General features: G+C 45.9%; 1 protein-coding gene across 4 annotated transcripts in view; it reads left to right on the forward strand.

Moving 5' to 3' along the window:
- LOC134555512 (uncharacterized) overlaps positions 1 to 27,054 on the forward strand; it is a 126,197-nt gene that overhangs the window by 19,403 nt on the left and 79,740 nt on the right. Inside the window, exon 3 of one of the 4 annotated variants that reach the window (XM_063407149.1) lies at positions 18,109 to 18,193. The exons of the other annotated variants lie outside the window; for them this stretch is intronic. Coding sequence (XP_063263219.1) covers positions 18,109 to 18,122 — 14 coding nt within the window. The 3' untranslated portion in view covers positions 18,123 to 18,193. Of the gene's footprint in view, positions 1 to 18,108; positions 18,194 to 27,054 lie in introns of those variants that run through there. 4 annotated transcript variants of the gene reach the window in all.

Genomic DNA, 27,054 nt, shown 5'->3' on the forward strand with positions numbered 1-27,054 from the left:
CTCAAGCCTGCCCATCCCAGAGCAGGAGTGATCCACTGCCCCACCTCCAGCACATCCTCCATCTCTGCTGACACCCAGGATGGATGCTGGGTTACTGCTCCCTAACGTGACTGTGAATTCCAAATCAGAGCTTGCTTTGCCATCCTGTCCAGCTGCACCTCCCATTGTCCCTGAAGCAGTGCCACTTTTTTGGACTGCATCTTCACAAAATGATCTTGAAACCAGACAAGGAAACAGAACAACAGGGTCACATGGGAATGGTCTGCTCAGAAAGAAAGTATTGGAGGTAATGCTTTGCATTTGACACAGATGGCTTCAGCATGGGAGCTTTGGTTTGGCAAAAATATGGAAATAATAATAGCATTTTTGATCTTCAAAGGGTTCTTCATTCACTAACTAAGGAGTGTAATGTTAGTTTTTAAAAATTGGTCATACTCTGAAAATACATTTGGTAGCAAGGACAAAGGGTCAAGCTTTCTGCTACTGTAATGTCTTTGAAATGTCAGTGCCAATTTCTTGGTGTGAAAATTAAGGACCAAAGTCCGTTGTAAGGGTACAACGTCCTGTTTAGTCAATGGGAATTTCATGCCTGATAATAAGAGCAGAATCAGATTCTAATTAATTTCAGGCTTGACACATATATTCTTCCATTTTAATACACGATTACTGGCAACATCTGCCCTCACATGTGAGCAGACTTGAGCTTTGAAAAATATGAATTGGATATTGGTCCTAATATGAGACTTAATATTTCTCACGGTTTTGCTGGCCGTGTCTCCACTCATTCCAGCCAGGATTATAAGAGGAAGGGCCCCACCCCAAACACAGTGGGGAAAGGGCAGGGGCTTCCTCCAGGAGCAAGACCTGAGTCCCAACATTGCAAGATAAATATGAAGCAATGTAGTTTTAAAGTCAAAAAATTATTCAGGATTGAATAATTCAGTTCTGCAAAGCTCAAGTTCCCTGCTTGGAATCATCAGAGCAAGGTAAAGGCTGGCTCATGGCAAGCAGGCCCTAGATTGGCTGCATTTAAAAGCTGCAGACACTGATTCCCAATTCTCTTGGGTGAGAGACAGATCAGCGTTTTGTTTGTGTTTTCAAGATTAAATATCTCAAATCATAAATGTCAATAGAATTATGAAGTACCTTGAAAGCTTCCAAGTTCTTTAAAATTAAATAACAACCCTGTAATGCAGCCAAGCCGAGTATTGCTCAGATCCATTCGACCCTTACAGGAGGCAATGGAGGCTTTCAATTTCTTTGTTCAATCACTTCATTAAATTCCAATTCCTCTTAAAAGCTTGGCAGTCTTAATTCTCTCCCACTTACTTCTGATACAAGTCCCCTTTGTCTGTGCTCAGATTTCTCATGCTTTCTATGCATATCCACCTTCCTGTATACCCAAGCCTCACCGAGCCTCGAGGCAGTGCTCTGGTAAGGACAGTTAAAGGCATTTTTGCTAGAAATTTACTTGTCCTGTGTAACCACTGCATTAGACTGTGGTGTGTCTATGTGCAAGCAAGAGAAATGCTGCTCCAGTTTTTGTGGGATTTGTGATGGGAAGTGTGCTGCATCCCCCAGCGATGCCTTTGGGGGAGATGGAAGTGTATTGGCCAGCCCTCATCCTCAGCAATATGCCTCCCTAAATGTGGAAAGAACCCGAACTGAGGGTCAGGGCAGTCATGTCAGTGGAGTTACATGAAAAAGACAAAAGTTCTGACCTCAAGAACATCATTATTGCACAAGAGGCAAAGCAGGGCTGAGCCAAGAAATGGCCTGTAAAATCCCAGCACTGCTACCTGACAAATGTCCCTGCCCCCCTGGTCAGGCACCTATAGTGTGGTTTTAGCCTGTGAGAAACACCATGGCAAGGGTCTGTGTACCAGGATGTGGCTCTAGCCCATGGCAGGTACATTTTTGCCTGTGTTTCCCTCTGAGGAGAGGATTGGTATTACCATACTCATTGGTAATGGGGAAATACAATCAACAGGCTGCAGCTCAGCCTGAGCTTGCACTTTCATGCGTGGTGTTCATTAGCTTTCCTCTCCCAGGTACTCAGGGACAGGCAACAGCAGAAGAGGCTGTAGGATAGAACCACAAGAAATAAACCACAAGTCCCAAAGGATGCCATTTTTCTCTTTTTAAAAGAAGTTCTATTCACAGCTGAAGTTGCTTTATACTTTGACTTGGAGTTATAGCAGCCTGAAGAAGTAATGGGCTTTACAGCCTCTGATGTTTTCTCATTTCTGCTGGGCCATCCCACCGTCACAACTGCGGTGCCTGGGCTTATTTTCTTTTATAATCTTTTTCTAGGCTCTTGCTGAGATTTCCTGTCTTGGGGGATCTTGCTTAGGCTGGATGGGTTACTCAAATGTTCTTGGTCCAGCTCCAATTACGGCTTTAATTTATCTCTAGCTGTTAGGGCTTCTGACTGGAAAAAGCTACCCTATAGATTAGTGAATTCTTAGGGAATGAGGCCCAGGAGCTGACATGCAGCAAATGAGTTGGGATCCCTATGGGCAAGGCTCACCATTCATACTGTTGCAGAAAGAGCTTGCCCACAGCATCTGCGTGAAGGGCTCTTGCCACCAGCAGGGATGGTCCTCCCAGGAACAAAGAGACCCATTCAGCCCATTCCCTGAAGCAAGTGAGAGGGTCTAAATTGTACAGCTCTCTCCCCATGGGCTTCCACACCACCATACCCCATCTCCTTGAGGGAGAAAGGGTCAGTGTTGCACCTTGCTTTGCATACTGTTAATGAAGAAAAATCAGATGTGGAGAGAGGGAGTTTTCAGCATGCAAGGTGAGGGAAGATCTTATGTCTGCAGTGCAAGGGAGTTTTCAGACCTGGTGCTGGGTGCACACATCCTTTGCTATGCCAATCCTTGTTGATTCAGCTCTGGGTACAATTCCTAGGCAATTCCATACATGAAGGGTCTGTAGAAACTGGCCTGGGAGGATACGTACTATTCTCCTACAGAAATCACAACACAATTGTGATTCGTGATTTTGTGATTTGTGCTGAGCTTACAGGTCTCTCAGTTAAGACAGGCATTACTAATGGCTTAGGACAGCAGTTTTGCAATGGCCAGTGAACTCAGATACCTTGGTAAGGCTGGACATGAGGCTGACTTGGCAAACTGCTCCCAGGACCAGAACTTGAGGCGTGGGCTTTGTTCAGTTTGCATCTCGACGTGGTACCTGGCTTTCAGTAGTTCAGTGCAAGACGCAGATCACTCAAAGTTCGTCTGCACAAATCCCAAATGTTTTTTGAAAACTAAAGCTTCATGACTTGCACACATACTGAGATGAACCTGCGGTTCCTACAAAACCTTTCAGCTCTCCTCATATGCACTCACATCTGTGATAATGGAGTTTAAAGGTTTGCCAGTGCCAGACAAAAGTTAAATAGGACATCAAGTGTTTAATGTACTCCTGATACTCTTAAAACTCTATTCCACCATGCCACAGGAAAATATATTTTGTTTATTTTGTGTGGCCAACACACATTTCAGTAGCCTAAATTTACCAGGGACCAATAATGTATGTAAATCTACCTGAGTCACCACAGGATTTCTGAGAGGTGGTGCTTTAGTTCTCTTAGCACGTCTAGAAAAAGACCTTGTGATTCCCCTACAGGGAGATTGTGTACAAGCCATACTAACTGCTGAAAGAAGTGGTCCCAGGACTGTTCCAACTGGCTGATCTAGTGATATGAAAGTGTTGTCGTTTACACACTCTGGAGAAATTCAGGATGCAGGGAAGATGGATGGTTATTCTTCCTGTGCCCGCCTAATATATTTGATCCTGTCACTTGCCCTGTGTGAACTGCCTTCTTTAGAAGTCAGTATTAATGATGCAGATCAAATCTAGATGCTGTCACTTATCCCACTTGCTTCAACAGCCTTTGTTAAAAGAAAAAACTAGTCTTTTTGACCTTAAAAAGTGGAGGCAATGTTACTTTTGTAAAACTGTTAGGAGAGGTTGTAAGGACTAGAAAAGTACTTCTTTGGAAGCATGCATTAGCAAATGCTACTTGATCACAGGGACACTTGTATCCTTGGGAGGAGACGTAGAAAACAGACTTGTCATGAGCTTGTATTCCTAACACATTGGCATCACTTGTTCTCACAGTGAACCTTGCTCTGTGGTCTTTAAAGACCCTTTAAAAAGCACTGCTTGACTATGCAATGAATATATACATAACGGGTAGTGCTCAAAGTCTATTACCACCTTCCCCCTCTTCATCCCACAGTCTAGCCCTGCATCATTACTACCCAAACGAATCGTCTCTTCATCAGACTTTCTCAGCTGGAAGTAACATAGGGATTTGAACGAAGCATCCAGCTCCTCAGGTATGTAGGCTGCCCACCACATCTGCTTAGCCAGGTGTCAAGTATCTCTCTAGTGCCAGACCAAGAAGCTGCTCAGTGCTGCGTCCTGCTTCCAGCAGGGGCCAGATGTGGGTGCCTGAGGAAGCCTTTGAGCATGTCAAGCATGCATTTCCTGAGAGTGCTCCTGGCCTTCAACTATCTTCAGGGATTTCCTCAGTCAAACATGCTTTCTATGTATTAGTAACACCCAAGGCATTTCTCTTCCACGAACTTGCCTGCTCTCTTCTTAAATCTGTTTCAGCTGTTGACCTTGATGACTTATTTCAGCTGTTGCTCCAAATTTTTTCTCCTCTCCTCTCCTCTCCTCTCCTCTCCTCTCCTCTCCTCTCCTCTCCTCTCCTCTCCTCTCCTCTCCTCTCCTCTCCTCTCCTCTCCTCTCCTCTCCTCTCCTCTCCTCTCCTCTCCTCTCCTCTCCTCTCCTCTCCTCTCCTCTCCTCTCCTCTCCTCTCCTCTCCTCTCCTCTCCTCTCCTCTCCTCTCCAAACCTCTCCTCTCCAAACCTCTCCTCTCCTCTCCTCTCCAAACCTCTCCTCTCCGAACCTCTCCTCTCCGAACCTCTCCCCCTACATCCTTGTTATCAGTTTTTATTACTGTGTAACTTTACAATACCTGTGTAATTTTGAATTGTGCAGTGGTTGAAGGTCCAAGAACTTTTTGATAGTAGTATGTTCTCTCTCTCTCTCTCTCTCTCTCTCTCTCTTTTTTTTTTCTTTCTTTCTTTTTTTTTTTTTTTTTTTTTTTTTTTTTTTTTTTTTTTTTTAATTTATTATTAAGCAGGAGAGTTTACAGGTTTGAGTTTGGAAGTAATCAAGCAATCTGTTTAAAGTGGATAGAAAAGGTCAATGTGACAACTTCCCTTAGGGTGGGGAAATGCTGCGACAGTGAATTGTGCTTAGGAGTGGTAACCTTTTCATCTCAGCAGCAACTGGAAGAGTTTGCTGTCAGTCGGCTTGGCTTGCTAAATGTTCAAATACTCCATGAAGAGTGGAGTTGCCTGAATTTACAAATAGTTTTGGCTACCCTGAAACAGCAGGTTTTATTTATTTATTTTTTAATATTCAGCAAATAAAGTATTCATTTGCCAAAAATACCATAAGTATCTATCACAACACAACCAGTGTCTCCTGAGTGTCTTGGAGTTTGCAGCAGACCTGATAATCTTACAGTGGAGGAGGTGGTGGATAAGTACATTTGTCCAGGTGTGGTGTGCTTCCTACCAGGGCACTGCTGATCAAGGCTGGGCTGCGTCCTTCTGCTTAGAGAAGAGGGAATGTACTCTTCCTTTTCATCAGGAACTTGGAGTCCACCACTCTCCACAGAACTAATAATAGCAAATGGACACAGCGTGCAAACAATTGGGAGGCTGAAATTTGTTTGCCTGGAGTACTTGGTAGGAGAGGTTAGCTAAGAATAGAGAAGAGGTCTGTGTAAAAAAAGGGCCTTGCTTGCAAACAAATTGTCAATGTTGAAGGCTGAAATATCTAAAATTATTTACAACAAATAACTTTGTCAGTTGTATGAGCCTCTGTCTAACTCTTGCACAGAGGGGAGTCACTCCTTTCCGGAGTAAACAGAGCAGCCCAGTGCACTCTGGGGTTGCCAGGCTGGAAGAATGCAGTACGTTTTCTGTGAGTATATGCTCTGGCTCAAAAACATGCCTGTCTTATCTGTGCTGATACCTCTCCTGCGTTCATGAGCTGTGAAGACTCAAAACAGTCAAGATCTACTCCCCTGAATATCTATCGAAAGCAAAATTAAACTTTATTATTTGCAAATGGAATAATAGTTCTAAACATGGGATCCTGTTTTTAGGAAACCCTGCCAGGTCTCTGGAACAAAGGCTATGAAGTGAGCCAGACATGGGCGTGCCAGTCTTTTGTAAATAAAAACATGCATGTACATAAGTGCGTCTAACAAGTACTCAGACAGAATTAACTGTAAGATCCATATCTTGCCAAGAAATCTGTTGAGCAGATTAAGTTAGGCTTTTTTTTTTTTCTTCTTTTTAAAGTAGCAATGCCTCGGGCAAAAGTCTGTGTGGCCCAGAGAGGAAAATCTGAAAATGGTCTATGCAAAACTTGTAGTCAGGCTTATCCCTGTTCCTAAGCAGTGAAAGCCACCAAAGGCGTTTCGCAAAACCTTCTCCTGATTGTTAAATTTGTGCTCATCCAGGCAGGAAACTAACGTTGCCATGGGACTTAGGTGGCCTGTTGCTACCAGAGAGGACATTTGCAAAAAAACCTGTTGGCAGTCCTTCCCTAAAAGCAGAAAAAATACCTGTAGCTTCATATAAATCTGGGAGGCTGCAATCTACCAGAGGCTGATGCATGATGAGTGCCACCCAGTCCTGCCAGGTAACATGGTACTGGGCAATGTTACCCTCTCTTTAAGCATGCAGAGCAGGGGGGGAAGCTCATTCCTTCACTGCTAACTCAGTGAATTGATTGAAAGGACACATCTACTGGTTGGTGGAGAGAAAACTCACCTAAACCATTTGGAAAGGTTTAGGAAGATGGCAGCAGTAACTATTGCTGCATACTTGTGTCCAGCATAACTCTGCTACCTCTTCCCAAAACTCCCAGAAGCCTCACCAGAGCAAAACCATTGATATTGTTGCTTGGGTACACTGCCTCCATGACTCAGATGATGGGTGTAGTGCTGTTCTACCAGGGAGGTGTCTTATCTCTCTGCTCTGTAGTTTGCTGTCTGGCTTGCACAAGCTATGTGGCTTCCCTGCTCCCAACAGTGCTCTGCATACTGGTGGTGGCTGAAACCCTACCTTGTGTGTGTCTGTGTACATGTCTGAATCAGCCTCCTGACACATCCAAACTGGAAAGGAAGGCTCCTGTAGCTGTGGAGTCCATTGGTCAGAAGTTAGGAAGTGCTGTAAGTGGCTGTTCACATTTAGGTTCTGCTCCCATTTACCTCCATCTTGGGCTAAAGATCAGGCAGGGCTACTGTGGAAAAACACAGCATTTCATTGCATGTGTGTATGTGGAAGAAAAAGTGTTTGGAAAAGTTGGTATTTCTCAAGTCCCAAGTGTTCATAACCTTCTTGACATTCCTGCAAGTGAAGTTTTTTTGTATGCAGTTTCCCAACGGCAAACAACATCCCTCAAGCCAGGCCCAAGAATAGCTGCCATGACAAAGTCCTTGTTCCTAAGCTTCTGTCCTTCACTTTTGATTTCCTCTCCCTGGCTCTCCTCTTCCCTCAGTCCCCAGCTTCTGCAGTGCAGTATGCAGCACCGGTGTTCAAGCAACACCGGTGGGATTCCAGCGTCTCTAAAAGAGGGCACTGGTTTGCTGTGGGGTGTTTTGGCTCAGTGCTAGAAGGTTTCTGTGGCAAACTCCAGTGAGCAGGGGGAAGAGAAGTAGGGAAAGGAATGAGGGGGAGCCAAAGTTATTCATTTTTAATGCTTTATCTACAGACAAAATTGGGATAGCTGTTCGCAGGTCTAGGAAAAGACATGGCTTTAGCCTGAGGGCTCTTACCTGCTGCACTTGAAATCTGCTGCAAATAATAGTCATCTGAAGCTTTTCAGGAAACTTTCAGCATTTGTTTATCATGCAAAATGATAGGCAGGCAAAACACAGGAGTAACAGCCTGAATGATCGTGCCTCAAATTGCTTTTCATGCCTGTTTCTGAACCAATGTTTATGTGCTCCGAGCAAGTGCTGTCCTCCCCCGCTTCACTTTGGCTGGTTTATCAGCACTTGGGATCCTACCTGCTACTTGCACACCACACAAGATTTCTGATTTGGTGGTCCCACTGATATGTGTCCGTGTTTCCTGTTCCATGGAATGGCAGGGTAAGACAGCTGTCAGGACAGGAAGTTTTTTGAAAGTCAGTGCTGTCTTGGCGTGACTGAGCATCATGGTGGTAATGGAAACCTGCTGACTAGAACAGACCTTGGGTGGCCCTGCCTGTCTCCAGCTGGGTAAGGTGAGTTGGAAAGGTCAGCACTGGTGATGATCTGTGAATCACCTCAAGGAGATGGGAGGACGCATAAAATAGGGTGGTGGGCCTGTGCAGGAGGGTTGGGAAGCTGTTCTGGAGGAGCTTGGGAGCCGGACAAATTCCTTTCCGTTTAGTGGAAGACAGTATCATTAAAAAGTGTCTGCAGAATCTAAAACGGAGCCTGGGGACACAGAGAGGTGAAGTAAACAAAGCACATGGGTGGCTGTTCCAAGCCAGACCAGCATCTGGACCTTCTCCTTCCCTCATTCCATCTCATCTCGCAGCTTCCACTGCTCCTTGTCTGTAAATTGTGTCCTTTCCCACTGAGTGGTCCACAGCAGGCTCCATTAGCACCCAAATGCATCCTTTTGATTGTAGTTCTTTTAAAGGCTGTACCCAGGAAAGCCTGTGAAAATGCCTTATCACAAGGATGCAGGTAGCACATATCTGTGCAGAAAGGGGATATGGGTGAGAAGAAACTCCATGGTGAGACATCAGAAGATCAAGGCTGTCAGAAAAAATAGTAGCATTGAAATTACTGTATTAAAGAAGTCCGGTGTCCTCTCCAGTCCAGTGTTTTATTTGATGTGAAATGCTCGTGGAAACAAGTGAAAAGCCCTGGAAAAATGTAAACAGGCATTATTCTACATGTCCACTATTTACATCAGTGTAATCATGGGACATGGGGCTTTTATTGCACCTGAAACTCTCTTGGTCTTTAGCTGTGCATATGAAGATTTTGTGATATGAGCCAGGAATATTTCCCACCCTACTGTTTCTTCAGGAAAAAAAGACCCAAAGACATTCAACATTTCCCAGTATTTCATAGAATCATTGACTCATTTAGGTAGGAAAGACCTCCGAGATCATAGAGTGCATACATTTCTGAGGGGTTTTGCATAGATGGAAATGAATGCTGCTCAGGAAGCTAGATTGCCACACTGTCCTGATACTCTGTGCCATTGTTTACACGATCCCTAGGAGGAGTTAGTCCTCACAACTAAGCATTCTGTGAGGTGACAGGCACTGGATCCCTTCACCTGAATACTTGCCATTATACTGCTGACTCAGCTAAACCATGGATTCGGCTCCAAGTTTCCAACTTCCAAAAGCTGACTTTGGGATTACTGCAGTCAAGTGAGTCTGTAGCACAATCACACCCATTCCTCCAGATCCTAGGACGAAGAATGTGGGCCTGGGCAAGTGCAGTGAGCATACCTGTGTGCATATGGGACTTCAGGCATCAAATGGAAATAGCGAGCCTGGAGCTGAAAAGATGCTCAGGGTGAGTCCAGGTGTACACTGTGCACAGATGCATGCAACACACAGGATCTAGGACAGAGCAACAAACCTTTATTTCCACACTTATTCTGTCTGCCAAGTCCCCCTAGAAGCAGACCTTAACTCTTGTGTTATTGCTCCATAGCCTGTGAACCACAGTAAACCCCTCCTTGCTCTTCTCAGGACATGGTTCATGTCCATTTTGAGCCATGTGGGATTTCAGCTTATTTCCAGACATATGGTCTCATCATATTATATCCATTTTCTTCCATCCTTTCACTGACAGTCCCCACTTTTATGTCTTGAATTCCAGCTGCCTGGAAAACAATCAGCAAATGAACCTTGGAGGAAATATTAAGGGAAAAAAAAACCCAACCTGTGTCTAGCAATTGGGCTTGCTGCCTCCAGACAGGTGCAGGCTGCATGTGAACAGCAGCAATTCACTCAGCAGTGCTTTTGAAAGCAAGGAGCTGATGGCACTGGGAAGGCTGAGTGATGTGACGGGTCTGGGGCCAGGGAAGCATTGTGTGTGTATGCCAAGTAGATGGCTGAATTTTAGATGCTGCTAATTTTAGTTCAGTGGGATTTGCTTCATTGAGCTTTCCTGGTGCTCTGAATGCTGTCATTCAGGCTAATCATAATTCTTTACAAGGCTTAGAACTCCTTAGAATACCCAAAAATCTGATCTGAGGTTTTCTTTTTCCTTAAGATGCGGTTTCCCTGTGTGTTTTGACTTTATCAGGAATGTATGTTAGACCAATACCAGCAATCATGAACCTGCTGTTCCATATTCTCTCCTCATGGCATTCTTTAACCTATTTTACATGTAAAACATTTCATAATATGCAGCCAAGTGTTTAAGCATTCAATTTCTTTCCTTCACCGGCCCCTCCTGTTCCTGCAGTTGGTTGCAGATCACTGCCTGGAAGTGAGCAGAGAGAGCAGGCAGCAAGGTGAGTTTTGTTCCTGTGAGAATAACCTCTTTCAAGGAATTCTTTTTCCAAGGTGACCAGTGTGCACTGATACCATATCTCAGTGGAAAGCATGGCAATTTCTGACAGCGCAGACATCTGACCCTACCCTCAAGCAAAGCTGGGCTCTGGTCCCCAGGCAGGATTTCTGCAGAGAGAGAGGGACAGGCACAAATCCTCTTTAAATCTTGTAACTTTTCCCTGTGATAGTCTGCTGGGCTCATCTTCCCATGTGTTTGCAGCAGGGAGATGGTCTGCATGAAAATTGCTCAGGTGTAAAAATGAGAGGATAGTTAAAATGTGATTCAAAAATAGACCCAGCTAATAGAGTTTCATTTAATCACCCGGTTGCCATTCAAGATCAAGTTTGTGTAGGTTATGATGAAATGTGGTTTCCAACAGACAAGTTTTCAGTGCTTTGCATAATGAAAATTGGCACTTTGCAGCAATTTCTAAACAGGCGCAACTGCAGCTGCCCTGGGAAGGCTGAGACCATCTGTTCCTCCCAGAGGATGCTGTCCCCTTCCCACGGCCCTCCTCATGCCCAGCCCCACTGAGTGCACCTGGAAGCATCCACGGGCAGAGGGCAGGCAGTGAGGAAGTTCAATACACTGCAATGGCCAGAGGCAGATATGGTGCTGGGAACCTGGCGCCGTGTTTGCGTGATTCCCATGTATTCCTGGGATCTCTTACTTAAAAATCGTATGTTTTAAGTAGGAGTTGATGTACAACAGTGGCAGGAAATCTGTGTCCTTACCAGTCTTCTCTGCTTGCCCTGTGTCCATTCAAAGCTGACTACTTGGCCTTGTGTTTCTGGATTCAGACTATCAGGCTCCACAAGCTTTCCTCCATTCAGATTTACATCAGAGCCATACCTAGACAAGGCCATGTCCTATTCATTTTTTGTTTACTTCTAGCAATCCCTGCTCAGCATAGTGGAACCAGGGTGTCAGGAATGCTGGACCCCTCAGGATAGGACAGACTTGGACGTGTTGGAACAAATCCAGAAGAGAGCCATGGGAAGGATCAGAGGGCTGGAGCACATCTCCTGTGAGGACAGGCTGACAGAGTTGGGATTGTTCAGCCTGGACAAGAGAAGGACCTGGAGAGACCTTACAGCAGCCCTCCAGTGCATGAAGGGGTGCTTTCCTATAGGAAAGATGGGGATAAACTTTTTCACTTGGGCCAGCAGCAATAGAACAAGGGGTAATGGTTTTAATCCAAAGGAAGGTAGGTTCAGACTAGATATAAGGAAGAGTTTATTACAATGAGGGTGGTAAAACAGTGGCACAGATGGCCCAGAGAAGTGGGGGATGCCCTACCCCTGGAAGCAAGCAAGGTCAGATTGAACAGGATTTGATTCTCCTCATAGATATATCCTTAGAATTTATTAACATCCAAGTTTTAAGAAAAATTTCCTCCGGATAGGTGCACAAAGCTGGTACAATTTTCATGCAAACATGAGCTGTAGCCATCAAACATTAACAACTAAAATTTCAAGACTGGCTCATTTATTAAAAAAAAAAAAAAAAAAAAAAAAAAAAGCGCTTTGTGGTAGAGTTCTCCATTTTTTTATTAATCTCCACATGATGCAAAATTGTCCTTCTACCTGCACAAAATCATTGCTTGTGTCAGCTGGGCTCCTGCCCATGTGGGGGTAGAGAGAGAGGAAGGTGAGGAACCACCATGCAGTGCAGCAAGTAGAGGTTTTGTGCAATGCCTTTGGTAATGGTGTTTCTGGGAGCTGGTCCAGGGCTGTTTCACAGCATCAGTATAATTTTACTGTTTTTTCTCAGGTTGAATTTTTGATCCATGGGGCTTTATCTTTGGAAACAACCATCTCCCAGAGCAGTGTCCTCATCCTCATGATGAAAGGCTCTGCAGCACATCCTTTGGTTCTCTAAAACACGACACTCTTCACACCTAAAGCATTTCCTAGCTGATTGATGGCAGCTCATTTAATGCAGCGTGTAGGTGTAAAACGATGAATATATCAAGCTGTGGAACAATATCTTTTGTTTCTCCTTGGGTGTGCTTATTGTGCATCGTTTTTACCTAAAATGGAGAGTGCAAACACATTTTATCACCTGTTTGCAAAAACTCATTACTAGAGGCTAAAAAATTTACAGGCAGAAGACCCAAAATCTGATGTCTTGACACACAGCATTTTTATTGTTTGCTTTATAGCCCTGACAGAGGCACCGGGAAAGCAGAGTTCTCTCTGGCCAGGCAAAGGTGTACTGTCAAGGTGTGGACAGAAAATAAATCAGTGCGAACTGCGGGTAGGTTGGCAGCTCCAGAGCACCTGCCTGTCTGCATCCCACCACCAGTGCTACACAGGAGGCTGGTGATCATTTTTTAATGAAAGGATGGGTACAAGAAGATGGTCAGAGACAGGCTGCATGATCCAAAGACGACTGTGGCAGACAGTACATGGGAAAAGATGCCAGGGGAGATGTGAGTGTGCATGCAGGGGAGGTATGGCTTTAGTGCTGACCGTGGCTCTGTCCAAGGATGGATCGTCTGTCTTGCAAGCTAGGAAAATAGCTGCTTGTTTGCTTTTCAGCAGTTTATGGGCCAAATGTATATCTGGTATAATCAGCTTTGGCTTCTTGGGCATAAATTTGAAAGAGGATTCCAGCAATTTGTCTCTTCTGTCATACTACTTGTAAGAACAAACACAGATTTGGATCCTCATGATTGTGGAGTCTGAAGGAAATAAGTTAGTGTTGTCTGGCTAATCCAGGGCTCCTTTTAAACAGCACACATATCAAAAGTTGAATTTTATTTATGTTTGCAGGGCCTGGACTGGCCTCAGCTTGCAACCTTCTGGGTTAAGTGTCAGTATTTCTGATAAAAACTTGACTGAGTAGCTGAGAGCTTTTTAACTTGTCAGGATTTACAACAAATAAATTACAAATAGACTCATATATAACAGGGGGTGGATCCTTCAAATTGCATAATGCATGCATAGCTAACAGCTTAGTTTATACACAACACATATTGCATTGTTAGGAAATAGCAATGATCTACACAGTGACTAAAAGGTTCTGTGCATCTGAGGATATTGCATGTTCCTACCAGAGTTTAGGAAATGGAAATAAGCACACAGAAGAACAATGTGTAGTTTTTAAGCAGCCATCCCCCAGAAATTACTATCCCAACAGATTAGGCTTCAACACTGTGCTTGGGTTATATTTTGAAAGAGATCCCCGAGCCTTATAGCTGCTGCCTGTGTTAAATACACACCACTCTCATGCACAGAGGCACAGTTCCAGCTCCTGTGGCCACTCTGCTGAATGTTTGCATTTCCTTTGCTCTCTGTGACCGTAACCATAGAACTACTACAACACTTGGAAAAATATAATCTTTGGCATTTTGTACAATTTCTCCACCCATATGCATGTGCACTTTTGAAGAAAACAGAAAATCCACGTAACTCTGGTGTCTATGGCCAAGAAAAGTTATGACTGGGGAGAATAAAAAAAAGAAGTACTATTTATCGAGGGGAAAGGCATTAATTTGGAGAGTTACAGCCCCAGCTCCAGAGCTGTGCTCTGCCAAGTTGTGTTGTGCCATTCTGGCAGCACAGAAAGGCTGCTCTAGCACAAATGGTTCAGGGGGTTGTGCCCTGCATCAAGGTGCTCAAACAGCAGCCAAGTGGGGTTTTGACACTGCACAGGGCTTGTACTGGCCATTATGGAAGAGATGAGTTTTAATGGAAAGGAACACAAATAGCTACTATGAATGGCCCCAGGCTAAATGGCTCTCCCAGGTTATTTTGGCAAATACTTAGGAATGAAAAATATATTCGCCCACCAGGGCTGGCTCAGCAAATAGGCTAGATTAATGATAATGATTTCAGTGAATAATTCAGGTGGATCTACTGGACTGAGAATGAATTGCAGAGACAGAGAAAATAAGGAAAATCAGATGGATTTCTTGGGTGCTGGATGGCAGGTAAAGAAAAAGAAGGCAGCAAGAAACGCAGAAAAAGTATCGAACGGCTGGGGCACTCAGCTGGGGTGCAAGACACAGACCAATCACATTCCTGTTGCAGCTGGGCAGAGCAGTGTTCAAACTGTGATGGTCCTCTGCTGTTCTTCCTGGTGAAACAATGCAGAGGAGAACAAGAAAGACAAGTCAGTCGAGACCAGGTCCAGGCAAGGACCTTCGGAAATTTTCTAGACACAGATGCATTTCCAAGGGGAATCCCAGTTTCTTTGAGACAAGGTTTTCAAAAGTCAGGCTATTTTGTCCAAAGGCACTTGCCCAGCAGTTCAACTCCATTGCTTTTGCATTTCATTTAGTCCCTACAGCTGATACCCTTATGCCATCTGAATGGGCACGGCCTCAGCTGCACTTTACCCAAATATTTCCACTCGTATTTCCCCTTCTTTTCCCTTCCCAGCCTCTCTGTCTCTTCTGATCATGACCTGTTCCCTGACCAGCCCCAGGAGGGCCACTGAGATCAAATGGGTTTTGCCTGGGAGTGGTGATCTGCTCACGCAGAGAATGTTGAAGGATTTAGGGCTGAGCTTGTTAACACAGTCCTGGAGTGAGAATAAGGGGTCAAAGCTGCCAGTGTGCTCCTAAAACTGCTCTTTGCAACAGATTTAGCATTGGTAGTACATCCCTTTTCACTCCATCCCTCTCTCCAGGCTATAGGGCTAATTCATGCACCAGTCTGGAAAAAGTCCTGCTTTCAGCTTTATCTTTTACTGTGCCACAGTAGCTTTTATATTCATTTTGGTTAATCAGGCCCTTGTGCTGCTGCTTCTAGAGGACTAAAATGAAAAAGACATGTAGGTCATCACCCATGGTTTCTACTCTTTCTTCTGGAATCACATTTTGGGGATCCCCACGTTGTGTGGCTGTGTAGGGCCTCTTTGAAAGGTCTTTTCGCCTGGAGAGGAGTGGCTCTCTTTTGCTTACAGACACCTTCCTGGTGGGACCTGCCAGCTAATTGGCACACGTAATGAGGCTGGCAGAATGGATTTATAAATAGCCGGGTTACTGGTAAGGTTACTTTACCCACAGATCCTAGCCTTGTGGGGAGAATGGGAGCTTAACTCTTCAGTGTGGGCTACTGCAGGCTCTGAAGATGAAGTGGGCAAACCATGGTCATTCCCAGGAGAGAAACAGGAATGGGAATGGGCTGGGGCACCAAGCTGCTCTTCTCCAAGCACTGCTGCAGGTCCTGTATCTGCTGATGCTCTCCACCGGGATGCTGGTTCTGGATGGGAGAGGTTGGGGTGCTCTGACTCTTTCCCTGAAACATCAGGGACCAGAATGCTGCTCAGACCAACTTTTGAAGGAATGCTCCCCTAAAATTTCTGTACCAGGATGTTGCCCAGGATGCTTCAATTTTTCTCCAGTGGCACCCAGGAGAGGCAGTTCAGAGATCCTGGAGGGCATATGGTTTTCCTTTTCTCTTCTTGCTAGGGGTGCAGCTTTGTTGGGTTAGGGGTCCAACTCTGGGACATGTAGTCTGAGTGCTGGAAAGGGCTGAGCAGTCCTGGCAGAGGGACAGCCAGTGCACAGAGCAATGCCTGTGTGCAGCTTAGGGGAACTGTGGATGAACTCTTGCGCTAATAAAAATAAAAATAATAATAATAAAAATAAAAATAAAATAGCTAGGCCTGTATTTCACATTTCTCTCTGCCCTTCCAGCAACCCTTCCTTGAAAAGTTTATGTCTGTATTACAAGAAGCAGTTGCATTTTGAGGCAGCCAAGTCCTCTCCCTGATGTTTTCCCTAGCTGAGCTGGCCTTTGCGCAGCCCCAGCAGCCGGGTGCCTCTCGCGGACAGAGCCGTGTTTGTCTCGGAGGCGTGTTGAACTTGGCAGGTGCCGTAAGTCCAAGTCCAATTCAAACTACCATCTTCCCAAAGAAAAAGGCTCTGCAGTGTGCAACAGCAGACGCCACCAGGAAAATCTGCTAGCCCGGCTGGAAAACACAAGCAGGGTCATAAACAGCAGCTTCTCTATCTTTTCACACAAATTTGCTCCACAGTCTCATAGACACTGAGCTAGCTCTGCCTTTTGCTTCCAAGTGAAAGAGGCTAAACCGGGGCAGCTTGATTGCCATCAACACAAACAGACTAATATTTGCTAAACCAGGCAGAAATACAACCTTAAAAAACACAGACCAGGCTGGTCCCTTCCTCCTGAAAATATCTGTGGTGCGTGCAGATCTAAGAGCAAGCCCACAGCGCTCCTTAGCAGCCCTAATTCATTCCTGTGGGTTGATCACTTCCCCTGAGCCACAGCAGAGTCAATGGTGTATTTCTTTGGAGCTTGGCCTGGGTGATCTTTCCCTCTTTCTCCAGGAGAAATCACAACCTTCTTGCAGTCTGGAAAAAGGATGATGATGGGTCTCCAGAGGTGGCAGGTCCTGTCCCAGTTAGCTTGCTGGTGGAAAAAGGGAAAGCTGGCCACCCTGCACAGGAAAGAAACATTTCTCCTTGGAGGAGCAGCTTTCACGAGGAACAGCCCTGCTCAGAAATCTCCTTGGGACACACACCATGTCTGGGACAGAGAGGAAGACGACTGAGTCTGAGCACTGAAGGCTGCATGTGCCCCACTGAGGAGTGTGATTGTTTTCCATCGCTGCTCCCGCCTCCTCATTAAGTTTGCCATCAATAATACAGCGTTTCTTATGCAGCTGAGAGTGGAGAGGGCTGTCTCACGGGAGCTGACTCACTCTGACTCACATCTCCCGGGAACACGGGGTCATTTGGGTTAATCCCAGCCTGCTGCTCGCCCGGAGACCCCCCGGGACAGCGAGGGCATCCCCCCTCTGCTCCCCGCCTGCGTGTCTTAGCGTGACCCGCAAAGCCAGCTTCTCCTGGAGAAAGGAAACCTCCCTTCTGGGGACGGGGATGAAGAAACGGACCAGGGAGCCTGTCTGTGACACGTTTTCCCAGTCCTCCTCCACCAGTTCCCTCCATCAGGAGTGCTGGGAGCAGCACTGAGATGGGAGTGCTGTGGACACTCCGGGTCAGGCAGCCTGCCCTGGGGACTCAGGTCTCCCTGGGCACCCGGGGGCAGCAGCATCTGCACCAGGGAAATGCAGCTGAGCTCACTGTGCTGCTGCTTCTACGTCTTTGAACTTGCCCTTTTGGGAACAGCAGAGAGACAGGGCAGAACAAGCTCCCAGGGAATAAAGTTTAATTTCCTACACTTTATCATTTAATGGTGTGAATCCCGAGGTTGATCTCTGCTCAGACAGAGCAGAAATTTATTATTCTGAATTTCTTAGCAAAGGAAGGTTTGGGGGAAGGGAGAGCACAGGACAGCCTGCCTGGCTGCTGGTAAGGGTGCTGTAGAGCTGCTGTATGCCCAGGCTCTGGACTCCAGGTGCAGCCTGGGCTGAGGGCAGCAGTCACAGAAATTCAGTGTGGATCTTCCTGTGACTCCTGAGATAGCACTTCAGGTCTTAGGGATCTTCATGTTCATTTTTCTTTCTACTTTTGTTTCTCTCCACTTTTGTTTCTCTCCCAGAACCAGAGGGCTGATTGAGCAGAAATGTAAAAGATCAAACCTTACCTCTATTACCATCTTTCTGGCTGGTGCCATGATGCAGAGCCCATCAGGTAGGCAGAGATGGGGTTAGGGAAGCATCAGGGAGGAAAAAGGAGTGCTTTCTGAAATGCTTGTCTCCAGGCAGTCTAGACCAAAATCCAAATTTTCTAGTTAAAAAAACCCTGGCAGTCTGCCTAAACATGTTTTCTTTTACAGGAACTGCTAAGTTTTGGAACAGGACAGCAACTGTGATGGTGCAATAAAAAAATTTGAAGTAAATGAGAATGATTGAGGTTGTGGTTGTACAGTGGTGATGCTTTCCAGATCTGGTTACATTTTCCTGTTAGTGGCATGATCCTCCCTCACCCTCTCCCTCTCCCTTTTTTTTTGCCTACCCACTTCCTATTTTCTATTTGCCCTCTTTCCAATCTATTCCTTCTCCCACTGCTTTGAACCTTCATCCATACGAACTTTTCATGTAGCCCAAAGGTCGTGGTAGTTCAACCAGTGCAAATACTGCTTTTTTGAGCCTCAAAGAGGTTTTCATGCCCTGCTCTGAGGCTGTGGGTTTTTTTCCCTCAATTCACTCTGGAGACAGGAGATCACCACAATCCCAAAGCACAACTAGATCCAGCAAACGAGGTCCAGTCTAGGTTTAGCAGAGCTCAGGTGCCATCACTGGCAATGTGGTCATTGTAAGTCAGAGCTCAAGGAGGGCTGCAGCCTGTTAGCAATGTGAGCTAGCTCTTTGACAGGTTAAGGTGATTGCAGCCTGCCAGAGCCCTTTGGCTCTCAGCACACTGCCCAAAAGATTACCAGGCTGCACCTCTGGGTTGATAGGAATAGTTTTATCAGCTGCCCCCCTCATTATTTAGTGAATGTTTGGTTAATACTCTCTGTTGTCCCATCCCACTAAATTCAAGCGGCAGTGCTGAGCCTAGGGCAAGGAGGGGCAACAAACCCACATGGCAGAGCCGTAGCACAGCACAGCAGCTCTCCAGTGAGAGCAGTGAAGCCTCTGTCTCCCTCAGCTCATCAGGGTGCCTTGCATGGCACCCAGGAGAAACGTTGCTCACACCAGCCTTTGTTGCCTTGGATGTGTAGCAAGACCCTGTTATAAAGATCTCCTCTTCTAGATGGTAATGAGGGCTCTGATGCACAAAATTAAAAATCCAGTGGCAGTTGACTTCTCATTAGGGGAAAAAGCCACAAAACCAATACATCCTTTGAATTAGCCTGTTATGTTAATAATAATATGTGACTTGTCCTCTCTCTCATCCCTGTCTCAGTCTGTCTTGATGCTGTTTCCCTGCACTTTTGATTTCACAAGCCTCAGCTGAAAATCATGTGCTACTTTTTTCCCTCACGTGCAGCCCGTGCCAAAGTGCTATGGCAAAGCTTCTGCAGGGAGGGAGGCAGGATGTCCCAGAAGCCAGGCTCCTCTCACTGCAGGGATGAGGCTGGGCAGTGTGAGGAGTCCAGTTCTCCTGAAGTGATGAGCTCTTCCATGTGTGAGAGTGTTGAAAGTCAGAGTCACACTCAGCTTCGAAGATTAACACTGAATGATCTACCTACTATACACCTTCAAAACCAAGGTGATTAATCATGTTTTTTTTACTTTCTACCTCTTGAGCTTTTTGTCTCAGCACTTTTAAACCTTTCTCTGAAACTGAGAAGAAAAAGCGTAATTTTCTCAATAGAGAGCTGAGCGTGTTCTGTAAAGGTCTGTGGAGTCAGGACTTTGAGAGAAACACAAGTGTTGTCATACTTGCAGTGTAGTTGTGGCACCTTGCAACATTTGTCTCATTTCTCTCCTGGCTTTCTCAGCAGCCTCTTCCAAACTCAGGGAGACAGATGAGAGTTCAGCTTTTAAAAAGAAGCAATATTTATTTCAGCTAGAAACTGTAAAACTTAAGCATCCAAGCTACTTAGTTAAGTTTTCACAGCAGACGCTGGATTCAGTATCAACTGAATCGTTCCTTAAAAGTCATGCCTCTGCCATAGCATATAGGTGTATTTCTGCTTTCAGAGAGTAAATATTGCACCATAGTGCTGCATTCTGTGCTCCTGGGGAGGCTGGCACTCATGCAAATATGCTGTGAAGCTCTGTGCTTCCTGCTCACTCTGAGTATCAAATTATTCCCACCTTGAAAAAGCTGGATTTGCTGTTATTTACAGAGCTGATCTCATCAGCAATGTACTTCCCTGGAAACAAAGTTTCTCCCAAGAGTTAAAAATATGCATAACCCCATAAAGGGTTTTAAATATATCCTAGTACCATTCAGTGAAAGTGCTAATTGGTACTCCCACACAGTGCTGTGCAATTAATCGTGATGCTGCTGTTTAGAAAAAATAGGGGAGAGTCTCAAAGTCAGAATACAAAAGACAATAACATGCTGTCTGAAAAGATGGCACACAGCTACAGACACTATCAGATATCTTTCATCACTGTGTCTCCTGATCACAGTAAGACCCACTCTTCTCCCAGCCTACTCTGTGTGGGGGGTGCCCTGTTCTACAGGGGAGTCTGGGGGCTGTACACATGAACTGCAGCATGTGTTCCTCTTCCCTTTGGTCTTCCAGGTCTTCCTTGCTGTACCGTTTCAATACTGGATTCACTGGGCAACTGCTCAAAGGCTCCTGAAACTGAAGATGCTGCTTTGGGCAGAGGGGGGAGAGGACTGGCTGATGCAGAATCCCTGAGTCATGTCCCAAATTCCCCTCTGCAGCAAGGCTGCAGGCTAACCTTGAGCTGTGCTCCTCTCAGCACTGAAGGTACAGCAGGATGCAGCCCTGAACTTCTGCATGGGAACACCTGCATCCTCCAGTGCTCCCCAGCTCAGGGCTGATGAAAAGCCAGCTTCATAATGCATTAAGAAAGAGCATCCTTCATTAAATCAGAGGAACTCTGCTGTACAGAAGGACCTATCCTGTAGGCAATGAGGGCTTTCTCCCTCCCTAGTCCTCTAGATTTCTCTTATGTTCAGGCCTCCTTCTCCTCACTTACCTTTGTGAAGTTTGCTTGGGATACAGATATTGAGGGTCAGTGCAAGTGAGAGGTAATAGCACCTTTATTTGTCTTCTTCACGCATAACTGGTTGATGAATGAGATGAAAAACAAAGATCACAGTCATATAGAGTTATTAGAGATTATGAAGGGAGGGGACATTTGACACCAGTCATGCTATCCAGCAACCGTGTGATCTGAGGCTCCAGTGCTGCTATTTTGCAGGGCATATGGGAGGAGAAAGCCCGGGGGCACCCTGGGCCTTGCCTTGTTTGCCCCAAACCCTCCCCAGGATTAGAAACGCAAAGAACCCCCAAGAATTCCAACAGGAACATCCTTGTTGTCTAGATCAGACTGTCTGAGCAGTGCCCCGGGGCTTTCAGGAGGCTAACCACAAATTTACTCTGGAGCCTCGCCCTTCTGAGAGCAGCACGGGTAGAAACTGCTCCTCTCTTGTGCTGGACCTTGAATGCATTTTGTTTTCAGTGTATCTGTCCTCGTTGCCATGGTTGTTGCGGCTTGCAAAGGTGAAGTGGTGAGTTAGTGCCAGGAGAGGCTGGAAGCAGCCCTGTTTCTTCCTCCTGCCTCCTGCAGCTGCACCCACCCACAGCCTGTCCTCACCGAGGTCTGGCCATGGGGACATAGTTGCATTTATTTTGCACCAGAGCATCCCCCCACATGCAGCCGTGCATGGCCCCCATAGCCAGGGCTCGGGGACAGCCTGTGTCCCCCCCACCTGTCCCTGCAAGCCTGGTGAGGGTCTCAGAAGCCGGCCAAGCCCTTTGTGCAGCCAGGGCGGCTCTCGGGAAGGCAGCGTGTGCAGGGCTGGCGAGGATCAAAGGCCGCCGTGAGTCATTTCAGATGCAGCGGGTGATCATGGGCTGGGGTAAGAGGTAATTAGGCTGGCTTCACTATCTTGCTGTTATGCTCTGGAGAGTAACGGGGTGGTGTGGCTGCCCTTGAAAGAGCTTTATTTGTTCGGAGTGACTCATGGCATATGAATCACAGATTATACATGGGAAAAGCTGCCCGTGCTCCCTGCCGGGAGCTGAAAGTCCGGTGCAAGGCGCTCCTAGGATTCTGGCAGCTGACTGATAGCGATGGCATCACCTGGCCAGCGCTCCCTGCCTTTCATCTCTCCCTGGGAGAATCTGTCAAGGCCAGGCCTGCTCTCGCTGCCTGGGCTGTGCACCTGCCCCACTGCAGAAGCTGAGGGGGAAATGACTTTCGACAAAACCAGCAGAGAACCACAAGGACCAGTGCAGACCCCTGGTATCCCAGGCTGCCAAGAGGCCTCAAGGACTTTGTAGTCCTTGAAAAGAATTTAACCTGCTGGTCCAGGTCAAAACTTTGTGACTGCTCTGTTATGGCAATAAGACACAGTGAACTTTGACTGCAAAAATAACACATTTACAACATCCAAAATCTGTCCTCAGATCTGAATTTTGCAGTAGAAGTGGGCCATCATTTGTTTTAAGAAAAGATTGGATCAACTTTTATTCTGATTTTACTGATTTTTATTGCAGAGACTTGCAATCTTCAGTTGAACCATGTCTTCTTAATAAACTCAATAAGCTTTTAAAATATATAATTCCTGTTATTTCTGCTTCCAGAACAACCTGAGGTTTGGAAAGACAGAGGCAATCAACAATAAATTAGATAAAATAATTGCTTGGAACCTTTTTTTTCACTTTAAAACCTAATTTTAGATCTCAGCTGAGGCTTAAGGTTTGTTCTTAATTTGTCCAGACTGTTTTTCTTTCTTCCAGTAGAACAAACCCAGTCAAATTGTGTTTGCCCTTCAAAATTTAGGTCTGAGAAGTGCCCAGTGCAGAGTTGATCAATGTAATGAATGCAAACACTGGGAAGATTACTTATTTCCTTTGTACGTGTTCTTTTGAGCTGGAATTTGATTGCACCACTTGAAGAATATCCTCTCACTGTATAAAAACACAATTATGGAAATCTGATCCTCAGCCTCGCTTCAGTGGATGAGCGCTGCAAAGGTGTGCAGCTGTAAAGCAAGCATGTCATGTCCTCTGTGGGGATGCTGTGCTCTTTTGGGATCACTCTGTGGTGTCTGCTTAGAGATGGTGGACCCCAGTCCAGATATTTCTGTATTTTCACGAAAACAGCCTTTGCATAATCTCAGACACCCTGAGAGGCTGTTGAAGGGCTTGGCCCTGAAAAGGTGCAGCTGCAGCACAGCCAGAGGGTGGATGAACATCTCTGCTGCCCACCCCAGTGACTCCAAAGCAGAACCCCTTTTTCTGTGATGGCGCTCATCACCTCCAGCTCTGTCCTTGCCCCCTGCCTAGCCTGCAGCCGTTGTTTTCCTGTGCAGGGACACCCAGAGGGGACCTGCAGGTGTCTGCACTGGCACTGAGGCAGCATCCAGCCCAGCAATACCCAGCTGGTCCCCTGCAGATGTGTTGCTGGAAGCCATTCACATCCACTGCAGCTGTCGGGAGCGCCTGGCAATTGCAGCCTCTGCCATGATTGATATGGAAATAGGTGAATTGAAGCTATCTGTTTGCTGAACACACGCAAACACATCTCTCTCTCAAACACACTCCCACATGCAAAGCCAGAAAAGAAGGGGCCAGAAGTGCAGAGTGTCATGTCCTGAAAATCCACTGGGGAAAGCTCAATACCTGATCTGCCAAAATTATTCCATTCTCATCTCAATGTCCAAGAAAGAGACTGGTGAAACCAGGCTTTCATTTTTCCATGAGGCTTGGGAAGAAGAGAGGTGATGCCTTGGTTGCAGACTGGTAAGACACTTGGGAAAAACATGGCATGCCCTGCAAGATATGTGCTGTGTTTTGGTAAACCCTGTTATATTTTCCAACCTCGAAGCTTCTCTGGGTTTAAATAGTATCTTACTGAAGCACAGACCCCACTCCCAGCTACTCCAGAAGCTGCAGCCCATAGGGTGTGCCTTTTCCAGGCTGGAGTAGCTGTTGGTAAGCTCTCCAGGGCACCGACAGCCTTGCAGCAGGGACTGGGCACTGTGCAGACACACCATGGCTCTGATCTCTTCTGGTCAGAGCCTCTGGGCATTTTCATAACTCACTGGGGAACCCTGTTCTGTTTTCTATCTATTTCCAGAGTAATAGTTCATTTTGCTTGCCCTTCCCCCAGCAGCATGGGTGGCTTTGTTTGGAAGGAATTATACAACCAAATAAGAGCCAGTATGAAAGGCCAGATCTTGAATGGATCCATGGGCACGCAGTACCGTGATGTGAGGACAGCCATATCTCCAGGAAGCTGATCTCCTGAGCAAGGAAAACAATAGGAGGGCAGATGTAGCCGTGAGGCCACAGAGTGAGCTGTCAGAGGGACACCCAGATCCAGGGATACATGCTGTGTTTTCCAGCTGGTGGGAAGTTCATGCTGTGCTGCTGGTATCTCTGCTGATGAAGCCATGTCTCGGCCAGATGTCCCTTATTTTGCTGTGAAGATCTCTCTCTTGTGGAAGAAACTCTCCTCTCCCCTCCTGTTTCTTGCACTGCTTTCATTCCCAATTCACTAAACCACCCCTGTTGGTCATGTTGCTCCTTTGTGAATCCACACCAACAGCAAATCAGGATGGATGGAAGCTAATTCTAAGTAAGGAGGAGCATTCACATCTGCACCATCAAAGCAGAGGTGTGCAGGCACATACCCAGAGCTTGCACTGGCTGCTGCTCCTGTGGGGCCACTGCTGCCAAGGGCAGGATTGCCCTGGTCACTGTCCTGCATGGGATACAGAGCAAAGGCTGCCTCTTGGGTGGAAGGGGAGGGAAGGAGAGATCAGATGCTGCCGTGAGTTTTTTTGTTAACATCTTGCTGAAAGCTGCAGCAGATGTTAGAGTTTGAACTGCATCTTCCCACCCTTTCATTTTTGTGGCCAGTTTTGCCAGAATTTTTGTGAAGCCTCAAAAGGCAATTAAGAAAGGCAGAGCCAGATCCTGAGCTGGGTATGGCTGTTACACCAGATTGCCCTCACCGATTTTCTGGCACGCAGTTTTCAGTCATGCTAAAAGTACAGCAGACACAAAGTCTGAATATGCAGAGGGGGATGTCGTAGATCCCCAGCAAAATCAGTGTAAATCTTCCTGTTAGAACCAGGAACAGGATTTCTCTAAACTTAGTCAAAAGACAAAAGATGATAGGGAGAAGAGAAATTGTGTTAACCTATATCTTGAATTTTCAAGGCTGAAAATTTAGTCTTTCTCTAATCCTTTCTGAAGATTTTTTATTCAGTGTTTCTTTTGCCCTGCCACTAAGCTGCTGCTGCCATCTGCCAAGGGACTGTCAGTCTGTCCCACACATTAGCCAGGCCTTATGCCGTTCCTCTGTCAAGGAGAAAGGGATGGTGATGGGCAGCAGCCTGATAACAAGTGCTCCATGATCCCTTGCTATTGGTGGTCCACAGCATACTCACTGGCAGACACACACTTCATCTTTGGGATCTCCTGAAGCCTCAGTGAGCCAGGGTTAAACATCCCCTCTCCCTGCTTCTTTATTCTCCCCAGAAGGGAGAAGCAAGTCGGGTCCAGTCTGCCTTGAAATCTTAAAAGTTTCGGGTGGACTTTGGGAAAAGAGGAGGTCCACAGCAGAGTTGGGCCTCACAGAGATACAGGATATTTATTGTGATCCAATTTTCTTCCCTTGCCAACTGCAGACTTTTGCACTGATACAAAATGAAAACAATAAAAAAAGCCTGGTAAAATTTACACCACTTATTATACCATTATCGTCATGCTAAGAGATTCTAAAGTACATAAAGGATCTAGAAAATTGGGTTTTATTTTTTATCAACTTAGGTTTTTTTAATAGAGTTTATTTGATGCTAGCTAGGCACTGCCTGACATACCACATTATTTTTAATAAGTCAAAAATCTTCTCCAGAATTGTTGTGGCTGAAGAATTAATAAGATAACGTTTCCATTTTAGGAAATTCCCTGAAAACAAAATATAAAAAAGCATGAAAGCCACTAGTCTGATTTTCAAGGATCCTTATTGCCCAGGGCTCCCATCAGTCTCTGAGGCTGGAGACAGCACAGCTTCTCCCAGATGTCAAATCTACAGTGCTGAAAGGTTTTACTGGTGTGGGTAGAATGAGAGACTGGCTGATAAAATGAGGCAGAGTTTACCCCAGAATTTCCCGTTTCTGTATTAGTTCTGCCCTGGTGAGATGGCTCTCAGGCTGCCTGGCTCCCTGGTGGTGGAATGCCCATGGGGTGTATAAATGAGCCTCTCCAGTTGTTTTGCCTAGACCTGGTGCTGGAAAAGCCAATTATTTTCTTCTCTGAAGAGGCAGCAGTGGAGACCTGAACCTTCAGTGAATAGGAGGGGAATTTATTAAAAACAAAGGAAGACTGCAGGTGTAAAATGTTTGTCATACTAACACCTGAACAAACACATCGCTGCGCCCTTGCTTATCTCCTTCCCACTCACTGCCTTTACTGAGTCTTGTGTCCTGCTAACTGCAGAGATATTAATCAGGTGGCTAGATCAGAGCACTGCCTCTGGATTGTCTTATCTAGACCATATAAATGTGTCATTATACAGATCAGGGCCAGGTCAGAGTGTTTTTTTATACCTTTGTGATGACCGAGCTGCTCACTGTTTCCTGTTTATGTGAATTCGCTGCTCCTCAGAGGGAAAGCCAGCCTTCGCAGGGACTGCAGCAAAGTCCTCTGTTGGCCCATCTCTACAAAAATATATACAAATACATGGTATTTTTCTCACATTTCACCTTTGTTTCATCATTTGCTTTCCTTTCCCCACAAATGTCCATTTTCTTTTCCAAAAAACAGTTTGATGAAGCAAGGTCTGCTTTTGACCCCATACATTTTGCAGCCCGTAGTTCCATTGGTATTTTGCAAACATCTCTCAGTGATTTCTGCTGTCCTGCACTTGTTAGACCT

The sequence above is a fragment of the Prinia subflava genome, chromosome 1 (assembly GCF_021018805.1).
Source record: "Prinia subflava isolate CZ2003 ecotype Zambia chromosome 1, Cam_Psub_1.2, whole genome shotgun sequence".
NCBI lineage: Eukaryota > Metazoa > Chordata > Aves > Passeriformes > Cisticolidae > Prinia > Prinia subflava.